The following is an 8,560-nucleotide window of genomic DNA, read 5'->3' as shown; positions in this document are numbered from 1 at the left end:
GTGGCCGGGGAGGGGGTGTGGCCGGGGAGGGGGTGTGGCCGGGGAGGCAGGCTGGCGGGCAGCCAGGGAAGACCAGTTCAGTGCGAGCTGGAGCTCAGCTTCCTTGTCAGTAAAATGGGAGCATTAGCAGCAGCCTGCCCCTAATGACCTGTGCGGGAGGGGCCGCGGCCCTGGCGTGTGCAGGGTGCTCAGTGGACGTGAGCTGCCCCGAATACCGTGACTGTTCCCCGGCTCTGCCCCAGGAGACCCCGGGGGCATCCTCTGGGGCTGCTGTCCTTGCCCCCCGTGCCCTGCCTCATTCCTTCCCCTCCACTAACACCTAAGTGACCACCTGGGTGACAGTGATGAGGGCAGAAGGCTGGGGGTGGTGGTGGTGGATATGGGGCGAACACGGAGCCCCTGCCAGTGGGGGGCCCGGGCTCTCCTTCCCCGGCCTCCTTGCCTTCACCTACCCCATTCCCCGGCTCAGAATGGGGGGTTCAGGGTGGAGGGTGCGGACTTCAGAATCAGGAGATACAGATTGGAGGGCAGGCTGGACCATACAACCTTGGGCCCCCATCAGCCTCAGTTTCCTTTTCTGTAACAGGGGTAAAAGTCCTAGAGACTTTGTTTCCAGGACAGCTTTGAGGAGAGGAAGTTATCCTATGTGGCCGAGCTATGCTGGAGGGGTGGGGACACGGGCTTAGGTGGACACTGAAGGGACACTTAGGGCAGGGCTAAGGCTCCCAGGCCCACCAGCTAACCGGCCTGCCCTTGACCCTCTGGTCCCCCACCCCAATCCTGGCTTCCTCTGCAGAGGGCTTTGGCCTGTTCCAGTCCCCTGCTCCTGGCTCTGACCCTGGTTCTCTCTCGCAGCAATCTGGAAGGCTTCCTGGAGGAGTTTGCCGATATCTCCAAGGAAGACCAGATCAAAAAGCTCCATGACCTGCTGGGGCCGCACATGCTGAGGCGGCTCAAGGCCGATGTGTTCAAGAACATGCCGGCCAAGACCGAGCTGATCGTTCGCGTGGAGCTGAGCCAGATGCAGAAGTGAGTGGACGCTCCGCCCTCTGGGGCCCCGCCACAGAGCGGCCTGCCTCACGCCCCCTGGGCTTGCCTTCTCCCAGAAGGTCTGACTGAGCCTTCCAGCAACGCTTCCCCGGGTGATGGGAAGGCTCTGCGCCCCACACCCCTGCTCCCCGCCGCCGACCCCTTGACTCACCTTTTGCACACGCTTCCTTCTTTGACCTCTTTCACTGGCCTGGGTTGGGGCTGCCTGAGGCTTTTCAATGTCCTCAGTAACTTGCTGGGTGACTCGGGGCCTGGGGCTTCACCCAGCAGGGCTCCTCTGGTCTCTGTAAGTGGTGCTCGGCCGGCAGGCAGCCCCGTCTCCCTGCAGAGCAGAGAGTGTCCTCTCAGAGGTCGGGGCGGCCCTGGTGTTCAGGCTGCCTTTCCTCCTCGCCCTGCTGCAGGAAGTACTACAAGTTCATCCTCACGCGGAACTTCGAGGCACTGAACTCCAAGGGGGGCGGGAACCAGGTGTCGCTGCTCAACATCATGATGGACCTGAAGAAGTGTTGCAACCACCCCTACCTCTTCCCCGTGGCTGCCGTGGTAGGTCCCCATGGCCGCCCTGTGGCCACTGTAGTGGGTGCCCGTGACCGTCACGGTAAGGGCCCGAGGCTGCCGCGGTAGGTTCCCTTTGCCCGTTGCGGTGCCTGTCCGTGGCTGCCGTGGCACCCTCAGCCCCCCAGCCCTCCCCGCACGTGTGGACTTATAGGTGATGTGGCCCCGTTACACCCGGTTTCTGAAAACTTACCTCCGTCCATTGCTCAGGCAGGCCCTCTCCTTCCCTTGACCCCTCCTTGTGCCCACAAAGCAGTGGGGGGGGGCATCAGGGCACCCCAGGCTGATCTGGCTGTGCTTGGTCACCGGGGGAGTCAGGAAGGCCTGCGTGGGGCCCCAGGTAGTCCTGAAGTGAGAGACTGGACCCGGGTCAGGCACCAGCTCCAACCCTGTGGTCTCAGGAAAGCCAGTGGTCCTGCTCCGAGCCTCAGCTTTATCTTCTATAAAATGGGACAGTAACAGCATCTGCCTGAAAGGGTGAGGGCCGGGTGAGAAAGTGCCCTCAGAGAGAGCCCGGCACGGCCGTTCTTGTCACCGTCACTACTGTTCTGGTTCTTGCTGAAACCCTCCGCGGTGTCTGCGTCCTGCCCCCAGACAGCCAGACACGTGCAGAGGGAGCCGTGGGGGGCCGTGCTGTGGGTGATCTGCCCCCCAGATCTCTCTCACCTCCCTGGCACGGCAGGGCCCTTGGGCTGACGTCCTGCCCAGCTGGGGTTCAGGGCTTGGCCTTGCCAGGATGCGCCCTACCGTGACCACAGAGACCAGGCATAATTCCTTCTGGGAAGGCCGGCTTAGCTTAAGACCCTGTCATCGCCTGTTGGCTGATGTCCCCGGTGTCCTGGTGGAGTGCCAGCAGGGGGAGACGGAGGGCTCTGCCTGGGAGTGCCGTGTGCCCGGAGGGGCCCCGTGGGATGAGTGGCCTGTCTGCCCGGTCCGACCCGGGAAGCCCCCCAATGCCCCACCTTCTGCCGTGTCTACAGGAGGCCCCCGTCTTGCCCAATGGCTCCTATGACGGCAGCTCCCTGGTCAAGTCCTCGGGCAAGCTCATGCTGCTACAGAAGATGCTCAAGAAACTGAGGGATGAAGGGCACCGCGTGCTCATTTTCTCCCAGGTGAGCTGACCTCCCTGCTTCCCCCCCGCAGCCCCCACTCCACATCCTGCAGAGGGCACCCCTGCCAGCTGAGGGCGCCGCCTGCTGGTGGCCCTCCAGGCCTGGTGCTCTTTCCCGGTGGACTGCACGTCAGAGGTTGTTCGTGTGCGCCCTGGCCGGGCACAGCCCAGAAAGCTGGCTGGGTGCCAGGCTCCAGGAGCTCAGGGCATGTTGGCCATAAAGCCCAGCGTCTTCCCCACCACCTGCCCCTTCTGGCCTGCCCCGCCCCCCGCCCCAAGCAGCGGAGCCTTCCCCGGTGTCCAGGCTGGGATGACAGCCCCTGGCCCTCACCCCTGCAGCCTGACTTGTCACAGGCGGGCCCTGAGGCTGGTTTGGGCAGAGCCTGTACGGGGGCAGCTCCTCCTGAAATGGCACTCGTACCACTGCCTCTTGGGTGGTCAGAGGCAGGCTGTGCAGCCTCGGGGGTCTGCTGGTCTGTGCGCCCCTTGTTCCCTCACCCCTCTGGTTGCATCTGCCCTCTGTCAGGCTCTGTGGGAGGCACGGGGCCAGTCCCTGTCCTTGAGACACGCCCAGTCTAGTGTGGGAGACGGATGTGGGCGACGGACGTAAAGAGACATTTAGTTCCGGGGTCGTCTTTGTGATGGGAGTCAGCAATGGTCCTGCGGGTCCTGGTGCTAAAAATGCTCCTGTATTCTGGGACGGAGCCAGGCCCCTTGCTCAAAGCCAGAGAGGAGGATGTGGCTCTTCTGTGTACTGAAGTCAGCTGGTGACCGCGGCTCCTGCCTGCAGCCCTGACCCCACCATGGGCCTGCAGGAGGCCCAGAGACGTTGGGGAAATCTGACCAAGCCTGGCACTGTGGACTGGCTTGGAGACTGGACCCACAATGCCCCCAACCCCCTGCCAACATAAGGTATGATTCTGGGACCAAAGAGAAGGGACTGTGCAGCTCCTAGAAATGGGCACAGAGGGAAAGGGGGCCCACAAACCCCACTTCCGAACCTCATGACAAAACCGGATATTAGGACATCCCACAAAACAGGACGTACACTCCCAACGAAAAGAATAATAGAAAAGCCTGAAAAAGACTTCAGACAAGCGTGTTTGGGACCCCCAAAATTAATGGAGTTAACAACCCATAAATCAAGAAGAAATCAGTTAAGCACAAGCAGGAAGAAATGAACAAGAATAATTGGATAGGAAAAGGGTCTGCCTGGAACTAAAATAAAACATTTCAACACCTTGGATAAACTCTCAGCACTGGTGAGGGCAATGCTGATGAACGGGACCTGGTGCTGAGAATCTCCCCAGAATGGAGCAGAGAGACACAAAGATCAGGAAGGAGAAAGTGCACGAAGGACACCTTGAGAGGCTCCAATAATCATCTAACAGGAGTTGCAGAGGAAGAAATAGAGAAAAATGGCGAAGAAGCTGGAATCCGTGAGAGTTTGCAGACCTGGGGGAAGACGCGAGGTCTCAGATCTGAAACGTACTCTGGAGTACCAAGCAGGATAAATACAAAGAAACGAATCCCTAGGCACCTTACAGGGAAATCACAGCACTTCAGACCTAGTACCTACAAAGGAATGATGATCAGACTGTCCTTAGGCTTCTCGTCGGCAACAACAGGTGGCAGGAGGCAGTCGGAAACTCTTCAGTATCCTGCGGGAATGGATCATTTTATATCCAGCTCAACTATCTCTCAAGAATGAAGGGAGATACACGGTGTAATGGGAGCCCAGAGGGGACTGCTATTCTCTTCTTATAGGGAGCAGTGAAATCAGGGAAAACCTCACAGAAGAGGTGCTGTTTGAGTTCCCTAGGCAGTAAGGGGGTGGGCTTTCCAGGAGGAGAGGCCAGGTCATTTGGGGTAGCTGAGGGTATGATGGAAGCATTGAGACATGAAGCCCGTATAGAATGCCAGGGCGAGGAGCTGGGATTTTGTGCTGTGAGGTAAGGGCAGGGCTGCTCAGAGCTGTGCTTTAGACAGATGGCTGTGGGGCTGGTGTGGGTGATGCAGTGACTCTGGGGGTCAAGGCTGGAGGCTGCATTCTTCTCCAGAGAGCCCCGAGTCAGGTCTGCCTGGGTCCCACCTCTCTCCCCACTCAACAGGCAGCTCTGTCTTCCCCAAACTCTTGGGGACCATGTCCGTGGCCCCATGGGGTTCCTTGCTCTGGGGCAGCCCCTCAGGCATATCATGTCCCCTGCAGATGACGAAGATGTTGGACCTTCTGGAGGACTTCCTGGAGTATGAGGGCTACAAGTATGAGCGGATTGATGGTGGCATCACTGGGGGCCTCCGACAAGAGGCGATCGACAGATTCAACGGTACCCTGCCTTACCCATGCATTCTTGACTGGGACCCTATATCTGCCCTTCCTCCCAGGCTGGGGTCTCAGCCAGGCCACCCGACTGATGTTCAGATTAGTTTCCCCTCACGTGGCTGCAGAAAGCAGATTGGTGTCTAAGTCCTAACAGCTGTCCCTTTTAAATGCTAAAAGGAATGAATTCCATGGAACCTCTGGGGGCTGCCTGGGGTGCTGAGGGCCCAGTAGGGAACACCTGCTTGGAACTGAGACCCAGACCAGGAGAAAGAGAGGAAATTACCACCTCTGTTACTAAATGAAGCTGGGGCTGAGGGTCTGGCTGGCACCTGTGGGCTTCTGATACCCCACATAAGCCACCGGTTACCAGCAGTGTGGGACAGAAGCTGCCACCCGAAAACAGACCGCGGGAGGGGTGGAGCTGAGCGCCTGCTCCCTGCGGGCTGCTTCCTAGCGACAGAGAGGAAGCAGCAGAGCCCTACGCATCCAAACTCAGTGTACCCTCTTCCTGGCCCGGGAAGGAGAGACCGGAGCTTGCTGGGCAGTGAAGGAGACCTCCGGAGTGGGGGAGAGGTCAGGTGACCCAGTGCCCCTTTATAGTGGCAAGGTTTGCAGCAGTGATGATGAGCTGTTTCCCTGGGGCTTGTGGCTTTCTGCTGGCCTCCACCCTCAAAACAGGGCTGGGGCCCCACTGCCTGATCGCCCAGGGGAGGGGTTCCTGTTGTCCACTCGTGTTTGAGGTGAAGCAAGTCCAGAGTTGCAAGATCTAGACGGAGGTGGGAGTGGCCGAGGCCCCGGGAGGATCGGGAACCTGTTTGCAGCTCTCTCGGGCGCACAGGTCAGACCCTGTCACTTATGAAGGGCTCAGGTGGGCCTGAGAACCAGCTGTCCTGAGACAGTGGGAGCTGCCCGGTGGGGTGGCCGGGGCCCTGTAGTTTGGTCTTTGCTCATCTAGGCTTTGAACATAACTTCCTTCTCTCTCTGGCTCCCTCCTGTAGAGTCAGGACTCAGAGCACAGCTGGGGGCTGAGTGGGGCTCAAGGGGGCTGCTCTGTCCCCACCCTGGGCCCTGGGCCTCCTCAGGCTTACCCTGAACACAGCTGCGGCTGATGTCATCTGTGATGGGGCCACGGTGGCCCAGCACCCCCCTCCCCCTCTCCCGTCCTCTCCAGCCCTCCTGTCTGCTGTCCGCCTGTGCCCACCCTCACCTCTCTGGGCAGCCCCTCACTGGCCCCACTGGGCACCTGCCTCTCTTCCTCAGCCCCCGGGGCCCAGCAGTTCTGCTTCCTCCTCTCGACCCGGGCGGGTGGCCTGGGCATCAACCTGGCTACAGCAGACACGGTCATCATCTACGACTCGGACTGGAATCCACACAATGACATCCAGGTCTGTGGCCCTGACACCGCAACCCTGTCAGAGAGCCCCCTTGCCACCACTGGTTCTGTGGGCTTTCCACCCCTCCCCCTCAGACTCTGTGTCCGGGTGTCACCTCCCCCTGGGCCACCCTCATGGAATCCTAGCCCCAAGAGGGGACCTGGGAGGTGAGTGGAGGCTATGCCCTGCCCCTCCAGCTTCCTCACTGTACAAAAGAGGAAATGCCCAGAGAGGGCAGGCAATGTGCCCAAGGACACACAGCGGTCTGTGTGGCTGATAACTCTTTGTCTGTCCCATCACTCTTAGGATCAAGCCCACGGGGGGAGTCAAAAGGAGGGAGTCCTGGGACCCAGACGGGGGGCAATTTGGGGGGGAAACCAAGGAAATACCGGGGGGACCAGCCTGTGGGAGAAGAGATGGAGGAGGGGCAGGTGGGGTTGCTGAGGAAGGACGGAAGGGCTGAGGGGGTAGGGGTGTGGGAACGAAGACACACGCTCTTGTCCCTGGCCACCTGGGGCAGGGATGGACACACTGAGTACATACTGTTAGGGGCACACACAAACTCATGTCTCACTCACACGTGTGTGTGCCCAAGCAGAGTCACCCACACAGATAGTCACGCTAGGGTCGCCTCACGCAGATGCGTGATGCACAGAGCCTCGGGCATGTCCTCATACCACTGGGCAGCTTCCTGGCCTTGCTGCCCTCCCAGGGTGGCCGAGTGTCTCCAACAGGAGCTCCTGCGGTCACGAGCGGCTCGCCTCAAGGGAGGTGCCACCCCACCTCCCCAGGACTGCCGTCAGAGCCCCGTGTGGCTTTCTCAGGGGCACACACTGGCTCCGCGGCCCCTGCACACACCCCTGCCCACCTGCAGTTATACCTAGTTCCACCTGTGCGGGCGCCCAGGCCCGCCCGAGACCACCCACGGTCAGGAAGCCAGCACAGCCCCATGCAGAACATGCCCCTGAGCACGCGTGCACGCCCCTCCCCCCTTGTGGCGCCCGGCCCCGCGCCCCCCCCCCCCCGCCCCCCCCCCCACCCTTGGCTGAACCCCCAGCACTGAGCTGCGGCTTGCCCCCAGGCCTTCAGCCGCGCCCACCGCATCGGACAGAACAAGAAGGTAATGATCTACCGCTTTGTGACTCGGGCCTCGGTGGAGGAGCGCATCACGCAGGTGGCCAAGCGCAAGATGATGCTCACCCACCTGGTGGTGCGGCCTGGCCTCGGTTCCAAGTCTGGCTCCATGACCAAGCAGGAGCTGGACGACATTCTCAAGTTCGGCACCGAGGAGCTCTTCAAGGACGACGTGGAGGGTGGGCGTCTAGGGCGGCTAGCGGGTGGGGGTGACGCTCCATCCGTCCCCGGGGCCCACAGCCTTTCTCCTCTGCCCCCGTCTCTTGGCCACGGAGGGTAGGTTCAGGGCGGCGTCTCTAGGCACTGGGGCTAGGGGTTGCCCCCCAGCCCTGCAACCCCTCTGACTCTGTCCTACAGGCATGATGTCTCAGGGCCAGAGGCCTGTCACGCCCATCCCGGATGTCCAGTCCTCTAAAGGGGGAGCCCTGGCTGCCAGCGCCAAGAAAAAGCATGGCAGTACCCCGCCAGGTAGGGGCTAAGTCAGCCTAGCTCCCAGCTCCTCTTGTGTTTCGAGGGGCTGTCCCCGGAGAGGAAGGGTTTCACCCCGCCCCGCCACCCCTTTCTGTGTTTTGTCGGGCTCCCGTGCTCGCCCCCACTGGCCCCTCACTTGGGTGCCCGCGGACTGTCCGGTGAGCAGGCAGCCGCGCTGATACGGTGCAGGTTCCGCTCTCTGATCACCATGCCCCTCTGCCGCCGCCCCTGCTGGAGGCTGGGAAGGGCCATGGTCGGGAGTCTGTTCCTGTGGGGTCCCCACACTTGGACCTCGTCACCCCATCTGTCCCTTCACTCTGCACCCTGTCTGCTCCCAGGCGACAACAAGGACGTGGAGGACAGCAGTGTGATCCACTATGACGATGCGGCCATCTCCAAGCTGCTGGACAGAAACCAGGACGCCACGGACGACACGGAGCTGCAGAATATGAACGAATACCTGAGCTCCTTCAAGGTGGCGCAGTACGTGGTGCGCGAGGAGGATGGCGTGGTAAGCCTGCGGCCCCGCCCCGCCGCGGCCCC

The 8,560-nt window shown here is 61.1% G+C and overlaps 1 protein-coding gene across 4 annotated transcripts in view; it reads left to right on the top strand.

The window, feature by feature from the left end:
- Positions 1-8,560, top strand: part of CHD5 (chromodomain helicase DNA binding protein 5) — a 59,879-nt gene that overhangs the window by 29,422 nt on the left and 21,897 nt on the right. For all 4 annotated transcript variants that reach the window (XM_040459535.1, XM_040459525.1, XM_040459540.1 and 1 more), the window contains 8 exons: positions 856-1,029; positions 1,452-1,593; positions 2,586-2,717; positions 4,926-5,043; positions 6,300-6,424; positions 7,494-7,725; positions 7,904-8,014; positions 8,356-8,528. In XM_040459535.1, coding sequence (XP_040315469.1) covers positions 856-1,029; positions 1,452-1,593; positions 2,586-2,717; positions 4,926-5,043; positions 6,300-6,424; positions 7,494-7,725; positions 7,904-8,014; positions 8,356-8,528 — 1,207 coding nt within the window. The remainder of the gene's footprint in view (positions 1-855; positions 1,030-1,451; positions 1,594-2,585; positions 2,718-4,925; positions 5,044-6,299; positions 6,425-7,493; positions 7,726-7,903; positions 8,015-8,355; positions 8,529-8,560) is intronic.

This window comes from Herpailurus yagouaroundi, unplaced genomic scaffold, assembly GCF_014898765.1.
Source record: "Herpailurus yagouaroundi ecotype Mexico unplaced genomic scaffold, PumYag 77, whole genome shotgun sequence".
NCBI lineage: Eukaryota > Metazoa > Chordata > Mammalia > Carnivora > Felidae > Herpailurus > Herpailurus yagouaroundi.
Note: the sequence above shows the minus strand (reverse complement) of the source record. Positions and strands in the feature narration are given on the sequence as shown.